Raw genomic sequence first — 21,870 nt, forward strand, 5'->3', positions numbered from 1 at the left:
TAGTGAATAATTACTATCAGGACTGACTATGCAGTTTGGAAATGTAAAGGTAGTTGGTTTGTAGCAAAAGGAAGGAAGTGGTTGACTTTGCAGGCCAGGAGTGGAGGCCCCTGGGACCATCAAGGGAGAAGAGAGGAGTGCGGGACCCTACCCAGACAAACAGTGATGCAGAAATGGAGGCAGAGATGATGATGTGGAGAGATGGAGTGGCAGGGAACTCTAGACCCAGAGAGGGAGAGGGGCTGTGTGCTGACGACCGGGGGACAGGCTTGTGGGGTGTACCCTTTGGTTGGGTGATGATACATGGAGGGGATTGTAACCATGGCAATGTAACGATATACGATAGGATGAAAGTAAAGCTAATGTTCTCCCATGCAAACTATCACATAATTAACAATAAAAGAGTTAAAAAAAAAAAAGGACATTAGGACAGTAATTCATCTACTTGAACATGTAAGTTGCTGGGCTCTAAATGAGGGGGTTTCAAAAAGTTTATGGCAAAATGGAATGAAAAGATAATGGAATGTATGAGCTTTCTGAAGTTTCCTTATAGTCGAATCACTATAGTATAGTCTAGGGAGTGTTATTAATTATTGATACAAAAAGGTAAAGGCACTGTCCTGGAAGAAGCCCCCAAATGCCCTAAGTCATGCTCCTGTACAATCTCCTGGGACAAAGATGATTGGCTCAAATAAAGGTCCAAATTTAGCATTTATTATGTGTCAGACCCCCTTCTGAACCCTTGGTATGTTCTACTTTGTTTAACCCAGGCGCTGTGGGCTAATGCACCAGAATGCAAAGTCGTTTGAACTGCAAGGTTGGTGGTTCAAGCTTGCCAGCCGCTCCTTGGAATTCCTATACAGGGTCGCTATGGGTCGGAATCTACTCGACGGCACTTAACAACAAGAACAATCCAATTGGATAGGTAATTTTATAGATGAGGAAGCAGAGGCCGGAGGTGTGAAGTCGCTTGTCCCAGGTTGCATAGCAAGCAAAGGGCAGAGATGGGATTTACACTGTCTTGGGGGAGGTGGGGTTTCTTTTACAGCTTCCCTGAAAAACACAGCCCACTGCTCCCATTCTGACTCGGAGCTACCTAGCAGGATAGGGTAGAACTGCCCCCAGAGGGTTTCCAAGGCTGTAATCTTCACGGAGTCCTGGTGTGGTGCTGTGGGTTAATGTGCCAAACTGCAAAGCCGTTAGTACTGCAAAGTCGCCGGTTCAAGCTCACCAGCTGCTCCCTGGAAACCCTATACGTCGCTGCTATGGATCGGAATGGACTCCACGGCACTTAACAACAACAATCTTTTCGAAAGCAGACTACACATATTTTTTTCCCAGAGAGCGACTGGTGGGTTTGAACTGTTGGCCTTTTAGTTAACAGCCGAGGGCTTTAACCATTGCACCACCAGAGCTCCTTGAAGAGCACAAGGATACCACTTACTAGATGTGTGACCTTGGGTTGACACTTAGCCGCCTCAGTTTCACGCTTTGTGAAATGGGTTTATGACCATGGGATGGTCTCAAGAGTTGATGAGTTGCTTAGCAGACTGCTGGCGTTATTTGCACGGTTACCACTAGGATTCTAGAGGGGCCACTTACTTTCGCCGCCGATGCCTGCGCTCCTTCTCCTCCCTCCGCGTGTCAGCATCATAAGTGGCGGGAGCACCATGCCTGTGCCGTCGTCTCCGCTCGCCGCCGTCAGGCCCCTCGGCCTCGCCTTCAGCGCTGCGGGCCGGCCGGCTGCCCTCCCGGTGCCGGGCCCTCCGCTCGGCCTTGTCTTCCAGCCCCTCCTCCCCTGGCCTCCGGTGAGCCCGGTGCCTGCGGGGCTCCCCATCGGCCCCTGCTCGGGGTGAGCCACTGCGGCTCTCTCTGCTGGGCCCCTGCCGAGGAGGGTGCCTCCGATGGGGGTCCACGGGCTTGCCCCGCTCGGCCTCGCCCTCCCAGAACCCTGGCTGCTCCAGGCCCTCCCGGGTGTGGTGGTCCGACTCGCGGCCATAAGGACCCTCTCGGCCCAGTTCGGCTTCCTGGCTGCCGGCCCAGGGCCTCCGGGCGTCCAGGCCCCCGGGGCCACTGGGGTCCCGGGCCCGGTCATGGTAGCGGGCCTGTTTCCTGAGGAAGTCCTCGGCACGCTGCTGGCCGAGGCGCTGGTCCACTGTGGGCTCGGCCGCCCGGCTCTTGTTGGTATTGTTGTTGCGATTCTCCTGGGGGTCGACCACCAGCGGCCGGTCCAGGTGAGTCTTCATGTCAGGCCGTAGGTGCCGGGCATAGGTGGCCTTCCACCGTTCATCGGGGTCCAGCTCGTTGTATAGGGCCTCCCGGCTGGCCAGCAGGTTCTGCTTGCGCATTTCGCTGGTCCGCTGCTCCCACACAGACTTGGATGCCTTCTGACTCTTCTGTTGTTCCTTCCTGCAGGGGAAGGATCAGAGTAAGTACCCCATGCACTGTGGCAGGGGCGGGGGCCGCACGGGGCAGGGGAGCACCTTGGCCTAAGGGGTCTCAGCCCAGATGGGCATCTTGGCACAGCTGGGTGCTCCCATCTGGCTTACGGAGCATCTCAGCACAGGAAGGTGTCTGGACCTGACTGGTCTTCTCATTCGAAGGGGTGTCTTGGCCCCTTGGGGTGCCTCAGCCTGGCTTAGTGGGCATTTTCACTCGGGGAACATGCCTCCTGTTTAGAATATTCTCACCTGAGATGACCAGTCATACTAGGCACTGGCCTGGAGAAGGTTTCAGAAGCCCTGGCAGTGTCTGGATTGGCTTGACTCTCTCGGTTCTGGTCATGGGAAGGTCTGGGGGTCTCAGGGCCAGGCCAGGCCAGGCCAGGCCAGAAGGCCTATTTATTAACTGGCGCCAAGCAGCCAGTTGAGGAGATTATCCAGGGGTTGGTGTGAGGCTACGGTATAGTAGTATTAAAGGACTCAGTTTATAGATCATCAGAGTCCATTGGGATTGTCCTAAACTCGGCTGCCTGGGAATGTGCCTTCCTGGAATCCCTCCTACCTTTCCCCAGCACTTCTCCCCGGTGCCTTGCAGCGTGCACTGGTGTCAGCCAACCTCCCTCTTGCCATCTCATCACACACATCAGATCCATCAGTAAACCCTGCCAACTCCACCATCACCTACACCTTGCGGTCATCTCGTTCCTGTGGACCCCTCTCCCCAGCTTTTACCCTCACCATCAAGTGCTGTTCCTTCTAAGGCCACTAGAGGGTGCACGTGAGCACTGAAGTCAGAGCCTCTCCCTTCTCTGCTTAAAATCTTCCCTGGCTCCCACCTCACTTGGGCTAAAAGCCTGTCTTTCCTGCAGCCTATATGGCCCTACACAACCTGCCCTCCTACTTGTCCACTTCCTCCAACCTCACTGGCTTCCTCCTGTTTGACATGTCAGTTATTAAGAAAGGACTTCAAAAAGTTTGTGGAAAAATTCCATTTTTCCAAGAACTTCTTGAACCCTCCCCTCGTATTCCCACTCAGGACGTTTGAATGTGCTGTTTACTCTGCCTGGGATGCTCTTCCTCTAGAACCCTCATGGCTCCCTCCTTCTCTCTTTCAGTCCCTGTTGTCTACTCAGCAAGGCCCTCCCTGACGGTTCTCCCTACCCCAAGGCTATGTTCTTCCCTCCTCGAATTCTTTATGTTGCTCTAGCACCTTTTATCTTGCTTCTTATCTCTCTTTCCAACTAGTATGCCAGCTACATCCAAGTGTTTTTTCCCCTTGTTAAAGCTGTATCCCTAGACAGTGTCTGGCACATTGCTGTAGTTAGCTACTGCTGAGCTAGCCTCCAAGCCACCGTGACCCTGGGAGCAATGGAATGAAATGCAACCTGTTCTAACACAATCCTCAGGTTAGATGGTGGATTGCACAGGGTTTCATTGGCTGATTTTTGTTAATAGATTGGCCCAATGCATAGTGGGTGCTTCAAAAACCCCACTGCAGTTCTGACTCATAACAACCTTTCAGAACAGAGAAAAACTGACCCATAGGGTTTCCTAGGCTTAAGTATTTATGGGAGGAGATCATCAGGTCTTCTGTGAACTGTCTGGCTGGTAGGTTTGAACTGCTGACTTTTTTGGTTGGTAATCACGTGCTTTGCTGTGTTTGATGTTAAGTGCCACCGAGTCAGTTCAGACTCATAGCAACCCTGTATAGGGTTTCCAAGGAGTGGCTGATAAGTTTGAATCATCGACCTTGTGGCGAACAGTCCAGTGCTTATCCTACAGTGCCACACCAAGACTCCACGGCTCCTTGTTGTTATTAAGTGCCATCGAGTTGGTTCTGACCCATAGCAACCCTGTATGGAGTTTCTGAGGAGCGGCTGGTGAGCTTGAGCCATTGACCTTGCAGTTCAAACAGACTTTTCAGTCCAGTACCACACCTGGACTCCTTAAATACTTATTAAGTGGAAGTGGGTGGCAGTGTAGAGTACCTCTCCCTAAGGCTCACCCTTGTCAGGAACCCCCACCCCCAAATCCTTTACTGGGAGGTGGTGAGGAGGCAGCCCTCTGGGGCTGAAGCACTTACACAGCTATGGACATGTTGGCCGCGGACAAGGGACTCACTTCTGCCACCTCTTTGGCTTTCTGAAGGGCAAGTTTCTGGTTGGCTGCCTCTTCTTCTTCTTGTTCATCCTAAAAGGCACATGGGATCCCTGCTCACAAAACATGAAGTAGACCTTGGGGACTAACCTATGGTGGACCAAGGGTAACATCTGAAATATTTAGAAACAGGTTTGGCTGGGTGCGGACTGATCAGTATGAGACCGGCCAAAAGGAAGACACGGAGGCCGGTTAAGTGTATTTCTAACCCCTTCAGGTACAGGCTCCCTGACAGCACTCCTTTAACAGCCAAAAGAAAGCAAAAGGAAAGAGCACCCCGACCTTTCCCATAGAGGGCAGGGTGTGGATGTGTGAAGGCAGGGGCAAAATAAATGCAAAGACTTTCTGGACCATTTGAGCTGTCTGGACCAAGACTTTAACAAATATCAATGAGCCCCCCACATGCAGAAAAGTCTGGTGTTTCCTGGCTCGAGTCATGCACTGCCAACAGCCCCCAGAAGAGGAAAAGGGAGAAGAATTTGTATTCCCAGGTTTTGTTGGAGGGGAGGGGCAGCCAGCCCTTGGATCACAACCTGTCCAGGGGACTGCTCCCTGATTAAGTTCAGAGAAGATAATAAGAGAACATGTTTTTAAAATACATACAGAAAAAGATTTTTTTTTTTTTTTAACTTTTAATCCATCTTCAGCCTTCATGCCAGGGCCTCATTCACAAAACATCAGAGGCAGCAAAGGAAAAGTAAAGTAACCGAGAGGAGAAAGACACGCACAGAAAGGAGCCCGCCACTAAGAAAACTCAAGCGGTCGCCTGTACACATGCCCTGCATGGCTCTCTGGGGTAGGAAGCAACATTACCACCTCAGAAATGGACAGATTAAGGTATATATGGAGATGGGACCTGACCCATCACCTGCTCCCACTGACCTTCCCCTATGTCTGGAACACCTGGTCTCAGAAATCCTTAAACTGTAGATCCCTAGGCCTCCCAAAGAAGCAGAGTTGGACCCTGGAAACCTAAACTTTCAACAAATTCTCAGGTAAGTATGAAACACAATCAAGTTTAAGCCCCACAGCATAGGGATTATGAGCACCAACTCCAGACACAGATGGCCTGGGTTCAAATCCCAGCTCTGCACCTTATGAGCTGTGTGACCTTGGGTAACTCACTTAATCACTGTGCACCTCAACATTTCCATCAAAAATTTCAATTCTTTCCACCTTCTCTGCTTCAGCACTGAGGGCCATCCGACATGCAATGTATTTTTATGAATTGGACATATTTCTCATCTGCCTTTCTCACTTGAATATTAGCCCCATCAGGGCAGGGGTTGTTGGCTTATCTTTTCACTGTTATGTCCCTGGTGCCTAGGTCAGTGTCTGGCACACAGTTGGTGCTCAGTAAATGCTTGTCAAATGAACAACTGAAAAACAAGACTCAGAGAATTTGCTCCTGGGGTGTCTGTAAGGATTCAACGAGATAAAAGCACTTTGGGAGCCCGCCACACACCAAATGTTTAAGGAGCATTTGTGGAAGGATGAAGGAAGGCATGCTGGAGGAAGGAGGCAGTGCACACCTCCCAGGAGTTGGCCTTCCTCCTCCCTCTTCTCCCGCCTAGCCATGCTAACCCGGAGGAGGATGCATTCTGGGCATGTGAATCAGCCTCGAGGCACCCCCTTGGTGGCCAGGTCTGTGGCAGTGAGCTTGGAGTGGTGGAGACTTCCGTCCCCGCCACCACTGGGAGCTGGGCCGGGAAACTCTCTCCCTCCTGCCAGGGTCAACAGATGGTGACTGGTAGCCGTCTGCTCAGCTCAGCTTAATACCATGAACACCTTGAAGAGCTGAGTTCTGACCGATGAGTGGAGAGGCACTGGGGGCCACGAAAGAGAGCCCACACAGGCACTCTCCATGCCATGGGGTGGTGGGGAGCAGCTTAGGCTAGGCCATGGCCAGCTGCAACCACTGCCCATTGCAAAGAAGTACACCTCTGGTGCCTCTTCCCTGGGCTGATACAATGCCCCTTGGGCGAATGGGCTGGAATCTGGCCCCAGCTTGGCTCCTTGCGTGATGCCTGCACCACCATTCCCAGCAGCCTCCTGAGCCCACCCAAGTTGGCCCTGACTTCCTGGAAGCCCAAGGATGCCACAGAGAGACATCTGGCACCAGGCTCCATATGCTGCTGACCGTGAATGCAAGCTGGCTGCTCCTCCTGTGGCCCCCCACCCGACAGATTCCCTTTTGGCCCGGTTTCCTCTGCTTTGTTCTGTGAGGTTCCCATCTCTATTTTGCAGGTAGGTCAGTTAACCTTTCAGGGCCTCTGTTTCCCCACCTGTGAGTTGAGGATAAGGGACTCCCCCATCACCCCGGCATATGAGAAGTGCAGCTAAACCTGCTGCTACTGTTACTTAAAAAAATACCTATCACTACTTGTTTGGTTGAGGCTCCAATGAAAGCTGGTCAGTGGTATGGGTGGGTAGAGGGCCTGGGCTCTAGAGATTGGGTTCAAATCCTGGTCCTGCCTCTTTATCCAGGGCCCTGTTAGTGCCAAGTGATTGGTAAAGGCTCCCTTTATTGAACACTTACTGTGTTATCAGCTCTGTGCTGAGCGTGCTACCTGGGAAGTGGCCTCTGTCTCTCTGAGTCTCAGGTCCCCCCTCTGACAAGGCAATAGCAGCACAACTTGGGTGGCCTAGGTCATGTGCCTGGAACATCGCTTGGCACTGTGAGCATCATGACAACTTCACTGCCACAACTCAGAGGTAAAATTCAATGGCATTTCTAATGGGCCAGTTCCCAAGCACACGCTAGGCCCCAGCCCGTGGGTTACATTGTTCGCCTGCAGGAGGCGCCACTCTGTCTCTCAGGAAGCTGACCTGAAGTGCACCAAGTTGTCCCGCATGGATGCCCCAGGTTGGGGCACTGCTTGGGACTTAGTCTGGGTCCTCTGAGGTCTCGGTTTCCACTCTTGCTGGGTACTGCACACCGTCCCCTCCCCAAACTTTCTGGGCTCAGGTTGGTGACAGCACCTTTTTTTCTAGCTGGGGAGCAATGCCACCTCTTGTCAGCCCTGTTTCAGTTCTATAAATGGCCATCTGCTTCCTTCAGAGACTCCAAAGTCCCCTGCCTTCCGCCTCCCCTATGTTGGTGATTATCTGGTTCTGGAGGGGTGTTTCCAGGGCCGAAGCTCGGCCCACCCTGCCCCACCCCCCTGATCTGCCATGAGCAGGTGGTAACTTTGCCAGGGAAGCATCCTCCCACCGCCTCCACCTTGGTGAGTTCCTGGGCGTTGGCCAGGTTGTCCACGGCGATGGCCAAGAACACGTTCAGGAGGGTGTCTGCAGATGCAGAGTTAGGAAAAGGATGGCCGTTGGAGGCACTGTGGAGCTGTCATTTTGGGCCCTGGGTATTGGGCTCCCCACCCCTCCCCTGTACCCCCCATGTGCTCTGCCAGGACCAGGCCACTCCCAACCCAAGGATACAGTTCCCGAAGAGCGTCAGCACGATGAAGTAGATGGAATATATCATGCCGCCCTGCACGCCCCCATGGGACTTGATGCCGTCGTACATGACCTCGTTCCAGTCCTCACCTGTCAGGATCTGAAAGGAGAGGGAGAGACACACAGCAACCCCCCCACTTCAGCCTTGGGCCCCACTGAGACCCCACTGTGGAGCTAGAAGCAGCCTGCGGAGTTCAGCCTGGCTTCTTCTTGGGGTCTCATTTTGTCTGCTAGAGAAATGAGTTGCCTCTGCACCCAGGGGCTCCAAGCCTGGCTTCCGGGCCAGTGTAACCCTGGAGGAGTCACAGAACTTTCTGTAGCTCTGAATTCTCTGACGTGAAAGGAGATTAAGGTAGTTACTATTGGCACTCTTCATGTGGCTGAGCTGTGGGTAAGGTACAGATGTCGCACAGGGCCATGTTTGTGGTCCTCCTAAGACAGACTCCTGGTGTGGTGCTGTAGGATAAGCACTGGCCTGCTAACACAAGCCTGGCAGTTCAAACCCACCAGCCACTTCTTGGAAATCCTATACAGGGTCGCTATGAGTCGAAACCGATTCCACGGCACTTCACAACAACAACAAGGCAGACCCTGAACAGGTTTAAGAGCAAGTGGCTGATTCTGATGGTGACCCCAGGCAGCACAGCAAGGAAGATGGGATGGAAAGTAGCCAGTCAAGGATGTATTATTAATGCAGCCCCCAGGGGCAAAGGAGCTCTGGTAGCATAGTGGTTACAAATCGGGCTACGAATCACAAGGTCAGCAGTTTGAAACTACCAGCTGGTCTGCGGGAGAAAGATGATGCTTTCTGCTCCTGTAAAGATTTACAGCCTCAGAAACTCTGTAGAGGGTCGCTGAGTCAGACTCCAGGGCACATAGCCACAACCACCACCAGGGGCAACAGGGGCGCAATCCTCGTAGATGCCTCTGGGAGGCAGCAGAGAGCACGCAGAGCAATTACTCCCCCCAGGGGCCTTGGTGTATATGCTCCTATGTGTGTGTGGTTCTGGCATTCTGGACTGCTGGATCGATGGGCAGAGAGGGTGCCAGTGACCAGAGAGTGTCCCGGGCAAAGGATGCAGCTGCTGCTGGAAGTAGAGGTTGGGTTGGACAGGTTGGGTTTAAGGGATGTAAGCAGAACACACATATGGTCTCCCACCAAAAAATTCCAATTATTCTCCTTTGAAATATTTCCATGGTGATAATGTAAACATGAAACAATCCCTAAACTTAAGCTGCTAAAGCCAAGTTTTCCAACCTTCACTCTACTGACATTTGGGGCTGGTTCACTCTCAGTGTGGGGGGGCTATCCTGTGCACCGTAGGATGTAGCCCCCGCTTCCCAGTTGCAACAACTATTTATGTCACTGCCAATGACCCCTGGTGGACAGAGTCACCCTGAGAGAGAAACCCTGTGCTGAAGGAACATGAACACAGCATCCATGGAGGGTTCAGAATTCAGTCCATGGATAGTGCCCTCTCCACAGCCCGGTCACAGCACCAAGCCAAGAGATGGGGGAGGGACATCACATTTCTCGAACAATCTTTGTCTCCATAGAGCAAGAACCCACTGGAAAAGCTCTGGAGGCCTGGATGGGCACAGAAGTTGTCAGGAGACTGCCCAAGGTCTGCCCTTTGCCCTGGAATATGGGATTGGGGTCTTCAGATCTTAGGAAGAGGTATGGCAAAGCAGAGAAGTGGGGTTTAAGGAGGACCCTCAAGCATGCTAATCTTTGACACTGAGAGGAGCCCGCTCATGGGGCGGAGCTTCGGCCGTACCTGAAACACCGTCATTATTGCTGCTGGGAAAGTGTCGAAGTTGGTAGGAGGCGTTCCTTCATCGAAATTAAACCTGTGGAGAGGACGGGTATTTCACCAGGGCCTGGCTCAGCACCCATAGGTCATCCTGCTCTTCTGGGCAATGGGCATCTGGGCCGTGAGGAAGAGGAAGGAGGTGGCGTGGGACTTGTGATGCAATGAGTGAAGGAAGAGGGGGTGGAGGGGGGCTTGGGGCTAGACCCCAAGGAAGTAGAATTTGGGGATCTTGTCCAGCACTTACTGGCCGCCAAAGAGTTGCATTCCCAAAAGGGCGAAGACGACAATGAAGAGGAAAAGGAGGAACAACAGGCTGATGATGGATTTCATGGAGTTGAGAAGAGAGACGACCAGGTTCCTGAGAGACGCCCAGTACCTGCCAACAGAGCGGGATCAGGCCAGGGCAGGGAGCGGGAGCTCATACGGGGGGTCAGCAGGAGTCACGGGCCACCAGCAGGCCTGACTGCATCCCCAACACGCCACCCAGCCCCTGCCAGAGAGGCCTGGAACTTGGAAGACTTACTTTGTGACTTTGAAAATACGCAATAACCTGAGAGCTCGTAACACACTGATTCCAAAGGATGTGCCAGGTTTTATGACGGCCCAGATGACCTCGAAGATGCTCCCGATGATAACCTGGAAAAGAAGACCTATGTATCTCGTGTCTGGGAACAGTGCTCGGCCCCCATAATGAGCCTGAACCATTGGAACCCAGCCCAATTCCCACCTCCAAATGGAAGCAGGATAAGGGGTGCAGACACCCTACTTTCTTCTCTTTTGTATTTAAGAGATCACACACACCAAAGAACTCTTGATGCACATCACTGCAAAGTAAATGCCTATATAACTACCATCCAGGCCAAGAAATAGGACATGTCCGTATTCTAGAAGCCTCCAGAGACTCCTAGGCATAAATCCTACACAGAACTCTTAGCCAGCATCATCGTGAATTTTACAATTATTTCTTAAAAAAAAAAAAAAATTGAGGGAAGCTGGCTAGCAGAATGTGCCCTTTGGTTGTTTAAATTATTATACATTCCTGACTGTTTTTATGTACATCCAAAAAAACGTGGACACCCCAAAAACAGAGGGAATAGAAGCAAATGCTGTAGAATGAAGATGCACTGAGGGGACTGCAATCATTGCAATGAAATGATGAGTATAAAACCGGTGTTCTTCCATGTAAACTATCCTTTAAGTCACAACAAAAACTTAAAAGAAGATTTTAAAAAATGTTTTATTGTGAATTATGTGATAGTTTACATGGGAGAACATTAGTTTTACATTCATCCTATCGTATATCGTTTCATTGCCATGGTTACAATCCCCTCCATGCATCATCAACCAACCAATCTGGAGGGAGTCAGGCACTGCATCTCTCTTTCCATGACCCTGTGTCTTGCTTTTCTCACTCTTCTCATTCTGTTTTTGAGGCCCTTTCTTTATTTAGAGTGTCCAGGTTTGTGTGTTTAAACTATGCAGCTTAGTGTCATCCCTTTGAGCTTTACATGGACCAACTACAACTTACTCGTCCGCATTACTGCAAAGAGATACAGTCTGCGTTACTGCAAAGAGATTTAGTTTGGAACTATTACAAACAAGGGTGCTCAGAACATTCTTTTGATTTATTTTTGTTGTTGTATTTGCTTTCATTCTTGTGTGTGCTTCCTGGGCACCTGGGAAAGAATTTTACTAAGGTGAATTCCTAGTAGTGGAAGTGTCGGGCTAGCTCCCACTGATTTTCAAAGAGGTTCTGTAAATCCCCTCTCCCCCTCAGCAGTAGCTGAGAGTTCTGGGTGCTTCATATCCTTGTTAATGTTTGGAACTTTCTTCTCATTTCTTCTGCCTTCAGCTGCATGTCCCGTGTTTGGGATAGTCCTCTCTCTCACTACTTTTGAGGTTTTCAGCTGGCAGCCATTCTAGGTAAGAGTTGGCGAGATGAGCTCCTTGGACAACACAGACTTACCCCACAGTCAAAGCAGTTGAAGGAAGAGTGGAAGTAAGGCCGCGTCCCGAGCCCGTACATTTTTATAAACATTTCGGACATAAAGAGTCCTAAGAAAATGAATTCTGCATAGTCTAGAAGGAAGAGGGAGGAAACAGAGAGGTGTTAAGAGTCCTCTAGGTGGCTCTGACTTTCCTGTTAATGGCGGTCCTGTCCCTTGGCAAGTTTTGGCTTTGGTCAAAGATACTGCAAAGGCTTTCTTTCCATGGATCATGCCACTATTGAAGGGGAAGAGCAAAAATTTTCCTACCCTCCAACCAACCAACTACAGGCCAATCTTAAAAGGAATGAGAAAAAGTTCAGTGGTTTTTGCCCAGCTTTGATGAGAAGGATTGGACAGAGATTACAACAATCAAGGAATGTTTATTATTATTAAACCAACTAACTAGCAACATAAAGTGGGACATGAATAGCCCCATCGTGCCAGTGTGTCATAATCCAAAAACTACGATGAATGCACTTTTATATGTCTGCACTCCATAGGAAAAAAAGAAATAGAAATCATAATGATGTCCTGATGTTGGGGACTTAGCTGGAGCACCACAAGCAACTGATCTAAGGCCTGGCCTTTCTCCTGATTTGGAAAACCCATGTGAAGTTGGCTGGAAATCCTGTCTTGGTGTCCAAAACTCCTGAGCCAAGGGGTTTTTGTTCTTTGGTGAGAAAGCACAAAGGCACACATTCCTCAAGGATTCGTTTGCTCCTGTGGATCAGTGGGTAACATCAACTCATTTTCGGAGAGAACTTTCTTGGTGGGATAGGAATGCCAGGAGTCAAGAAGGTGGTATGGGTATGAGAAAGAAAGACGGTTACTGAAGGGAAGAAAGTACACAGAGAATGGAGACAGAAGGTTTCAAACTTTCCGGAATTTGACAGTTTTGGCTCTATGTCTGATTCTGTTTGCCGGCCAAGGACATTTGTTACATCAAGCCTTTAAGAGGTGGTCTGAACTGGTGTCAAGATCCTACACTCACTCTTGATTCAAACTTCCTCTAATTTGCAGGACTCCAGGGAGCTCCAGGTACATGAGGTGAACTCTATGGGCTCCAGGAATTCAGCGATCTCAGTAGGTCAAAACATTTGACAAAAGCCTAGATATCAGAGAAGGAAATCTGTCCATAATATCTGGTGCATTCCAAGACCCACTAGAAGTAATTCTGAGAGAACTGATGAGTTTCTGAGGTGCTTGGTTCCTAGCTACCATGGAAATGTGATCACTGGTTAACATACAAGACCTGAGAGAATGACTCATCTACACCATCAGTGGGTCTGAAAGAACGTTTAGGACCAGCATACTCAATTTCTACTCGTACAAGTGAGGGATCTGTGACGCTACATCAATTTCAAGACACACATTCTGTTCACATTTTAATCTCTCAAACTGGGGTGCATCTTACAATTGGTGGCATGTCCTAGCTTAATTGGCAACTTTGTTTTATTTCTGAGAGTAAAAGAGTATCAACTAATTGAAGACATCTTGGATTGATGTATGATGGTAATGACTTCTCCAAGGTTACTTGGTGAATTGGGGGCAGAGAAAACATTGAAAACCCAGGTCACCTGGTTCTCTGGGCAGAGATCAGCAAGAAGACAGGACGTGGACTCTGGGTTTAAACCCTGATGTCATCACTTAGTAGTGGTGTGATCCTGGGCAAGTTACTTAGCCTCTTTATGTCACAGTTTTCTCAACTGGAAAATAGGAATCATTAAAGGACCTTTAGAGAAGTCCCAGTCCCCTGTTAGTGAACCAGGACAGTCACTGCAAGGTGATTAGTGAGGAGAATATGGGAGATTAAAAATAGACGATCAGAGGAGGTTACGACCAGAAGTAAAGAGTCCTCATTTATGAGACACTCCAGAGGGACTAAATGTAATTACCAAGGTCTGAACTGGGTCAGGGCTCTCAGAAGGAGAATTGGCCCCCTTGGAGGATGTCCTGGGGGTCAGTCAACATGACTGGGAACAATAAGGGTTACCAGGAGACAAAGGCCTGCACCACGTTCCCATGCCTCTCTATGCTGTAAGCTCAACCATCTTTGGTGACTGTCCTGGATCAACTCTGAACCAGGTCAGAATGGCAAAAAGTTCACAGACCTGAGTCAGATAGGCCAGCAGATGCAGTAGACTACAAGTGGGCAAAAGATTCTAGGCAAGTCCTCACTTAGTGTTGGTACCCACAAACCAGTGCCATGGCACTCACTTGCTTTCCTTACTGTCCAGGTACTGTGCTTGCGGATTACTCAGAGCTCTTTACTGTTTAAAATCGGAGTCAGAAGTCTCCCTACCTTTCAGCACTTTTCTCACCCACATTTAACCCTCATTTTGGTACTATCTCATGCTAATTCCTGGAATCTGGGAACAGATCCAGAGAGCAAAGCATTGAGATAAGGGTGCTTGGATCCACTGAAGGAACAAGATGCTCACGTATTTGTTGGAGGGGGTCTTCTGAACCGAAGGAAGTAAAAAAGTGCTGGTGAGCCATGGGAAAGAAGCAGAAGAATTGAAAGAAGGGAGAAGTAAAGACTCAGAAATGAATAGAGAAAATGAGGACAAAGCATAGGTCATGCCCTGTCTCTAGAGGTCCTGGTGTGGCATTGTATGTTAAACACTGGACTGGTAACGACCAGGTTGGTGGTTCAAATCCACCAGATGCTCCTTGGAAACTCTATCCAGGATCGCTATGAGTCATAACAGACTTGATGGCATATAACAACAACAACCTTATTCCTAAGGCCCCCCGCCCCCATCTCTCAATCATAAATTATTTTAACAGTTCCATTATGTTTCTGTTCTATCTGGCTGTCTTGCAGTCGCTGTCTCTCTTCACTACCTCATTAGAACCCCTCCATCTCTCTTAGAAGGGGGTCATGAAAGTGTTCCCTCTCTCAGGCCTGAAGGAGCTGTGTGGCAGAGTAAAGAGTGGTCTCAATCACAGTTGCAGAAGTGGCCAAATGAAAAGGTGAATTCAAGAAGGGAAGAAAAAAGGGTGTGAGAAAGGGACTGGGGATGGGTGGGAGGAGAGGGTAGGGGGCTGGTTAGGGCAGAGCTGGATGGTACTCACAGAGGAAGTCGGAGAGCCAGTCGGGCTGGTTGTAGTGAACAATAGCAACACACAGCGTGTTGAGGGCTACCAGACTGAGCACAGTCCAATAGAAGGCCTGAGTTTTGACCATGCGGCGGATGTAGAAACGCATCCTCCTCTCCTTTTTGTGAAAAAAAGTCGAGTTCTCCAGCTTGGCACTTTTAATGCTGGCTCGAGCGAAGGGAGACCCTGCCAGGGGAAAATGGAAACCGTTAGGCTGTCCCTTCAGAGAAAATCAGACTAAACAAGGCCCAGGCAAGGACTCTGGTAATGGAAACCATTAACTTCCCATAAGACTTCTGGCACGGGGGAGCCATGTCGACCTCCAGGTTTGACTTTCCAGAGGCGGTACTCATGAGAAGGCAATGATCCTGAAAGTAACAGTATCAGAAGTAACCAAAGAGAGTTCAGGATGTCAACGGGAATGCTGATGTCTCTTATTGCTTGCCACGTATTTCCCTCTTGGTCATTGTGATGCCTCTAGGGATCACTCTATATTGCAGGATGAGACAGGGACAGATGGCAGAGCTGCAAGGAGTACGTTGGGAAGGCCTACAGGAGATGTGGAGGGTGGAAGGCAGAAAAAGGACAGAACTCTACTTTTCCATGGATGCCTCAACTTTAGAAATAATGACCAAGGACTGAGACAGCTGTTTCCAATCCCCCTTGTGTTCTTGCCTCAGGCTCTGCCTCTCTATAATTGGACTCTTAAGCATTTATTGAGCACCCACTGTGTGCCAGGTTCTCTACTAGGTACTCAGGATACAGTAGGTGCCCTTCTGGGACTGACATTCTAGTGGAGGAGACAGACACTGAACGTAAAGAATCAGCTGATTAAATAGTATGATGGAAGGTGTGATAAAGAAAGAGGAGGAACCAACATCTTTAGTCTCTTGGAAGGATGGAGCTGCCATTGACTGAGAGAGGGCAGATGTGAGAAGGGCAGGCTTAGGGAAAGGGTCTGAGTTCAGCTTTGGATCAGCCAGTCCTGTGATTTTTGAGTTCCTTCTGACTCACGGCAACCCTATGTGTGTTAGAGTTCTGCTCTGCTCCGTGGGGGGTTTCAATGGTTGATTTTTCAGAAGTAGATTGTCAAGCCCCTCCTAAGGCACCTTGGGTGAACACAAACCATCAACCTTTTGCTTAGCAGCCAAGTGCAATAACCGTTTGCACCAATAAAGGATTCCCTAGTTTTGGACAAGTTGAGTTTATCTTCTTTTTGAAAACCTTCAGTTGCATTCATTTGTTTGCTCACTGATTCATTCATTTGTTAACTTATCATTCCTCTATTCGATTGCTCCTTCCTTCCATTCCTTCATTCCTTACTTGTTCATTTATTATTCAATAATTCTTCTATCCACGCATTTCTTCATTCATCCATTCATCATTCCTTTGTTCCTTCCTTCTTTGCATTCATTTGGTCTTCATTTATTCATGAATCCATCCAGCATGTTCACTGAACCCATTCCACATGCCAGATGTGGGACGCGACAAATGTGACTCTCCAGGGCGCTTCTGACCTTGCAAGATGGCATGTCCTCTTAGCAAAATTCTAACCAGAGATTGGCACCCAGGGGGCAATTGGTTCATACCAATTTTATATTGGTCCACATTTAACCACTGGGAGATTTTCCAAAAAATATGAATTTCATCTTCTCTTGGAGGAAAGTGACAGCTGACATTTATTGACTATTTAGCAGGCACCAGCTCTGTGGGAAACCTTTCATATGATAAGCTCCTGGATCCTTGTAGAGCAAGGACCACCAGTGTGCCCATTGTCAAAGAATCCCAAACCCAAAAAACCTATAGCTGTAGAATTTATTCCAATTCAGAGTGACTCTTTAGGACACAGAACTGCCCCAGTGGGTTTCAAGGCTGTCATCTTTACGGAAGCATAATTCTTTTTCCCTCTGAGTGGCCGGTGGGCTCAAACCTCTGACTTTTCTGTTAGTAGCTGAACACTGAATCACTGCATCAGAGGGCTCCTGTCCCCATTACACAGCTGTGGAAATGGAGCTGAGAGGCCCAGGGACTGCAGAGACGTGTGGAGCCAGTAATCTTCCAGGCTCCCAGCCACCACACTGCTCACTCCTCCTGGGACAGTGGCCCATCTGGTCACCGGAGTGGGAAGGTGAGGAATATTCCAAGCAGTGAATCTGGATGGCTGTAGCCCCTCACAGGGAGGTCTCTTCTCTGCCACAGTCCCTCCTCTCATGCCCAGCCCCTGCCTGACCCCACAGGCCCTGGAGGATCAGGGGATGCATCTCCATAGCCCTTCACAGTCAGGCACCGCTGGCCTGTGTTTGCAGCACTGGAAGATTGGCTTATGAACAACACTCTCGGGAATCTCAGCGGTCAGGAAGGGATGCACCATGGGTTAGGAGAGAGAGGAGCCGGTCATTGTGGGTAAATGATTCCCGACCGCCACCCTGGATGAGCCACACTGAAGAACCCGCTCCACTGCCAACCTGCAGGTGACCAGTCACTTGGGCTGTTGGGCTCATGAAAGTGAGTGTCTTCATCTGTAAATTGGGGACCACCACACTTCCCACCTCACAGAACCACTGTGAGGAATAAATGAGTGAATACACTTAGCACTTAGGACTATTGGTCATAATCTCCTACAGTAGCCTCAAGAACTGAAATCGAGGTTCAGTTCAGTGCCAAGTATTCGAGGACACCTTTCCGGATCACCCGACCTGCACCCCACTCATGGGGAGGGCAGAGGGAGATGAATGCTAACTGAATGCCTGCTGCGTGCCAGACACTGTGCTGGCCAGATACCTTGGTTTACGGCATCAAATATTCCCTTTGACCCATGCAGTCTTCTTCTAGACATTCTAGTCTCTAATTTTTCTCTGTTGTCTGGAATTGTACTCACATACAATCATTAGATTGAAAAAAGAGTTACATCCTCAGAAAGCCTATACAGGGTCACTAGGGTTCACAATTGACTCAATGGCACCTGACAACAATAGCAACAGCCCCGTCCTAAGGATTGTCATTTCAGCATGTGGCCAACATAAAATTTATCAGCGAGATATTTTCTGTCCTTTTTGTTTTCAGACCAACGCTTCCAGCTCTGGTGTGTTTTTTAGACAGCACATGCCAGTTTGGACCAATTACACTTCAAAGGATCCAAAGCAGCCAGGTAGCTGGGCCAGTCTCTGTCCTGTTCACAATTGGGCACCTAAATGGGTGTTATTACTTTTCATCTTTGCCAGAATGACTGGTGAAAAGTGTTATCTCCCTGTGAATTCAGGGCAACTTTCAGGAGAGTTTCCACACCTTATAAAATGGATTAAGAAGAAAGACTTGGCAATCTACTTCTGAAAAATCAGTTAGTGAAAACTCTACCTTCTCAATGGGTCAATCCCCAATAGATCATGGGGTGCAGAATCAGGCAGCATTTTGTTTTGTTGTTTATGGGGGGTGGTCCCCATGAGTTTGGAGCCAACTTGATAGCAGTTAACATCAGCAATGATCATCTTATCTTATCCAGAGAGGAAATGTCAATCTGGGCACTCCAGAGTTTTCCACTGACTGGCATTCAATAAACATGCTATGAACACAAGTTTGTCCATCAGAACATAACAAAGCCAACTTAAATAAACAAGCAAACTCATTGAGAGACTATATGGGCCAGACATAACTGACGGAATGCTGCAATTGTGACACTTGTTCAAAGGAGATAAATAGATAGATCCACTAGTAGAAACAGAAATAGTTCATCATTCCAAGGACAAGTGTGTTTTGGCTAGAAATAAAAAATGCAAATTAAAACAAGCTTGAGGTATCATTACAAACCTACTTAACTAGAGAAGGAAATTAAAGTGGCAAAATGGAATGTCCGGGGTGGGGAATCCATGAACGTATATATACTTGGCAGGTTTATAAATGGGTTCAATGTTTCTGAAACTCAGAATGGCTTTGTGAATAATGAGTTGAAAAGCTGTTAATATATTTGATCCTATAATTATCCCCAAGGAAATACGCCCAAAGGGTGGGGGGAGTAATTGTACATAAATGTTCACAGCAGTGTTCTTTGTAAGAGCAAAAAACTGGAAACAACTCAAATACTATATAATAGAGCAATGGCTAAACAAACTATAGTATCTCCACCCTGAATCAAATATGCGACTTAAGGAAAATGATGTCCAAACTCAGTGTTACAGTTATAAACTAGGGTGGAGTGGGGGGAAAAAAAAATCAAGGTAGAAAACAGTAGACCAGAAACATGTATCTACATGAACTCAAATACGACGACAGTTATTTAAATACGATGTAACTACCCCTTCCTCCCTCCTTTTCTCTCCCATCATTGATTCCTCTGCTCTAGCCACACAGTTCTACAGTGTAAATGACTTCTTCTCTCAGGGTCCTCTGCCTGGATATGCTCCTATTTTCTCTCCTATTATTGAAGTTAAAAAAAAAAAAAGCATTCAATAATATCTTTCACTGTAGGTCAAAATCAACATAGGCTCAGTCAATAAATCAACAGCACAAAGCGGGGGAGAAGGACAAGACTCAGTGTTCCTTCTTTCTTCAATTTCTGCCCACTGTGGTAACTAAGCCTTCCACCCATTCTCTCCACCCATGGTGAATGCCTACTCATCTTTCAGTTTTCAGTTGAAGTGTCAAGTCCTCTGAGAAGGTTTTCCTGACCACACTCTACTTGTCCAGGGCAGACCCTGGGCTCCCCTCCGTGCGTGGTACCATCACCATCCTGTGCTAGGCATGCAATTAGCTGTTTAATATCTACTTTCTTCCTTGGACAGCAAGGTTCACATGGGTGGGGATTCTGTCTCTGTTCTGTTCACAATAGTTGTAGGGCACCTAACAAAAACAAACCCTTAATGAGTACTTCACCAATGATGAAAACATTAGCCAACATTACCAGCTGCTATCAAATCAGCTCTACCAACTCACGGCAAGCTCACGTATGTCAAGGTAGAACTATTATCCACACAGTTTTCAATGGCAGAAGTAGCTTGCTAGAACTTTCTTTTGAGGCACCTCTGGGTAGACTAGAACCTCCAACTTTTCAATTAGCAGCCGAGTGTATTAATTAACTGTTTGCACCAACCAACATTTATTGGGTGCTGATTCTCTGCCAGGCGCTATTCTATATGCTTTATGTAGATTAATTTAATCCTGACAATATAAAATAGACACTATCATTATTCCCATAACCATGCAATTCTGACCCAGAGCACACAGGTTATAAGAGTTGAGAGGCAAATCCAGAAAGCTTGGTCCTCAGTCCCTGAGCGACGCCAACTCCCAGGGGCTTGTGACAAATGTACATCTAGATGCAGCAGACACTCACCCACAGAGGCAATATCGGCAAGGTGATCCTCAGCCTCTTCAGGGTTGAGCAGGTCTGTCTTGCTTTTCTTTATGGTGGCTCTCCGCAGAGCTCCAACAATGGAAATATGGCAAGAGAAAAAGACGTTACCCTTTTTGCACAACGATGCCAGCCTTGGAGAAAGAGTGTACTCTGCACCAGGCATGATGCCAACCTCTTTCTATACATCATCTGATTTAGCCCTCATGATAATCTAGTTTGGTGGGAACCACTTGCATGCCTCCATTTTACTGACAAGGGAATGGGCTCAGGGAGGTTACATGACTGCATCCAAGGGGGAAGACAAGAGTCAAGTCCTGTTCATTCTGATCCAGTCTGAGATCTGTCTCCGTCATTATTTTCCTCTGATCTATTTTTAAATTCTAAGACACCCTACTTTCAAGTAAATCCTGAGACTCTTGTAAAAACAGCCCACCCCTTGACCTTTATTAGCATACTTGCTAGGTAGGCTGGGATTGTAGAAACTCTCTCTGCACTCCCTAATTCTCAGCTTTACTTTCTCAAGGGTTCTTCAGGGGATAATGAATTCAGGTATACACTTTCAACAAAGTCACTTAGACATTCCCAAGGGTAATAAAATAGTAAATTTCATCTTATAACCATCGAGGACAGGGTCCCAGTTCATTCACTTCTTTCTAATCCCTTGGACTTTCAATCAGAAGCCAACATTCTGTCTAATCCCAGGTTTTGAATGTGTAAGAAGATAATCCCAAGTAATAAATTGAATTTTTTGACAAAATTATTGTATTATTAAGATTAGTTAGCAAACATTTCTCCCAGGCTTATCTCTAAATTCTAAGAAATTTCACCTTCTGGGAGCCCTGAATAGAATGACTCTTACAGTCCACCCCTTTACCCTTGCCACAGCTGCTGAGCAAGTTGGGTTTATGGACATACTCTAAACTCCTTCCTCCCACCCATATTCAGGTTTTACTCCATGAAGGGGGCTTCTAGAGAGCAATAGCTTCAAGTATACACTCCAGAGGAAGTGATTTACACTCATTAATAAAGTCCTTTGTAAGATCCATTTTCTAACCTATGGGGACAGAGCCCCAGCTTCTACATTTCCTTCTCACTCCTGGTATTTTTAATCAGAAGTCATCGCTCTGTTCAGCTAAACTTCAAACATGGGAGACAATAGTCTTTAATAGTGAGCTGGATTCTACACAGAATTATTTATTTATTTAGTCAGCAAATACAAAAGGTGCTGACTGTGTGTACTAAGTATTTGCAATAATTAATTTAATCCTCACACACAATCAGTAAGATAGGCATTCTTATTATTATGCCCATTTTACAGATGAGCAACAGTGGAAGGAAAAAGTCAAAGAAGCTAGGCACATAATTAAAACAGAAAGGGGAGACCAGAGAGTGCAAATCCTGTGCTTTTCTCAAAGAAGCAGATTCCTGCCAGACCCCATATTGTCCTGAGCCTCACTGATCTCTGGTTTTTGCCTGGCATGACCGGAGCCTTGAACACTCCCTGGAGGTCCCCTAGAGTCCAGGAGCTGGTCCCGTTGGCCCCTCCACCCCCATCTGCCCAGTAACCC

General features: G+C 48.1%; 1 protein-coding gene across 1 annotated transcript in view; it reads right to left on the reverse strand.

The window, feature by feature from the left end:
• Positions 1-21,870, reverse strand: part of CACNA1A (calcium channel, voltage-dependent, P/Q type, alpha 1A subunit) — a 325,229-nt gene that overhangs the window by 116,214 nt on the left and 187,145 nt on the right. The window contains exons 11-20 of the mRNA XM_006874309.1: positions 20,282-20,371; positions 14,932-15,141; positions 11,832-11,944; positions 10,389-10,501; positions 10,110-10,241; positions 9,830-9,902; positions 8,034-8,151; positions 7,822-7,889; positions 4,525-4,631; positions 1,603-2,409 (exon numbers count right to left, since the gene is read on the reverse strand). Of these exons, the coding sequence (XP_006874371.1) occupies positions 1,603-2,409; positions 4,525-4,631; positions 7,822-7,889; positions 8,034-8,151; positions 9,830-9,902; positions 10,110-10,241; positions 10,389-10,501; positions 11,832-11,944; positions 14,932-15,141; positions 20,282-20,371 (1,831 nt within the window). The remainder of the gene's footprint in view (positions 1-1,602; positions 2,410-4,524; positions 4,632-7,821; positions 7,890-8,033; positions 8,152-9,829; positions 9,903-10,109; positions 10,242-10,388; positions 10,502-11,831; positions 11,945-14,931; positions 15,142-20,281; positions 20,372-21,870) is intronic.

This window comes from Chrysochloris asiatica, unplaced genomic scaffold, assembly GCF_000296735.1.
Source record: "Chrysochloris asiatica unplaced genomic scaffold, ChrAsi1.0 scaffold00268, whole genome shotgun sequence".
In the NCBI taxonomy this organism is placed as follows: domain Eukaryota; kingdom Metazoa; phylum Chordata; class Mammalia; order Afrosoricida; family Chrysochloridae; genus Chrysochloris; species Chrysochloris asiatica.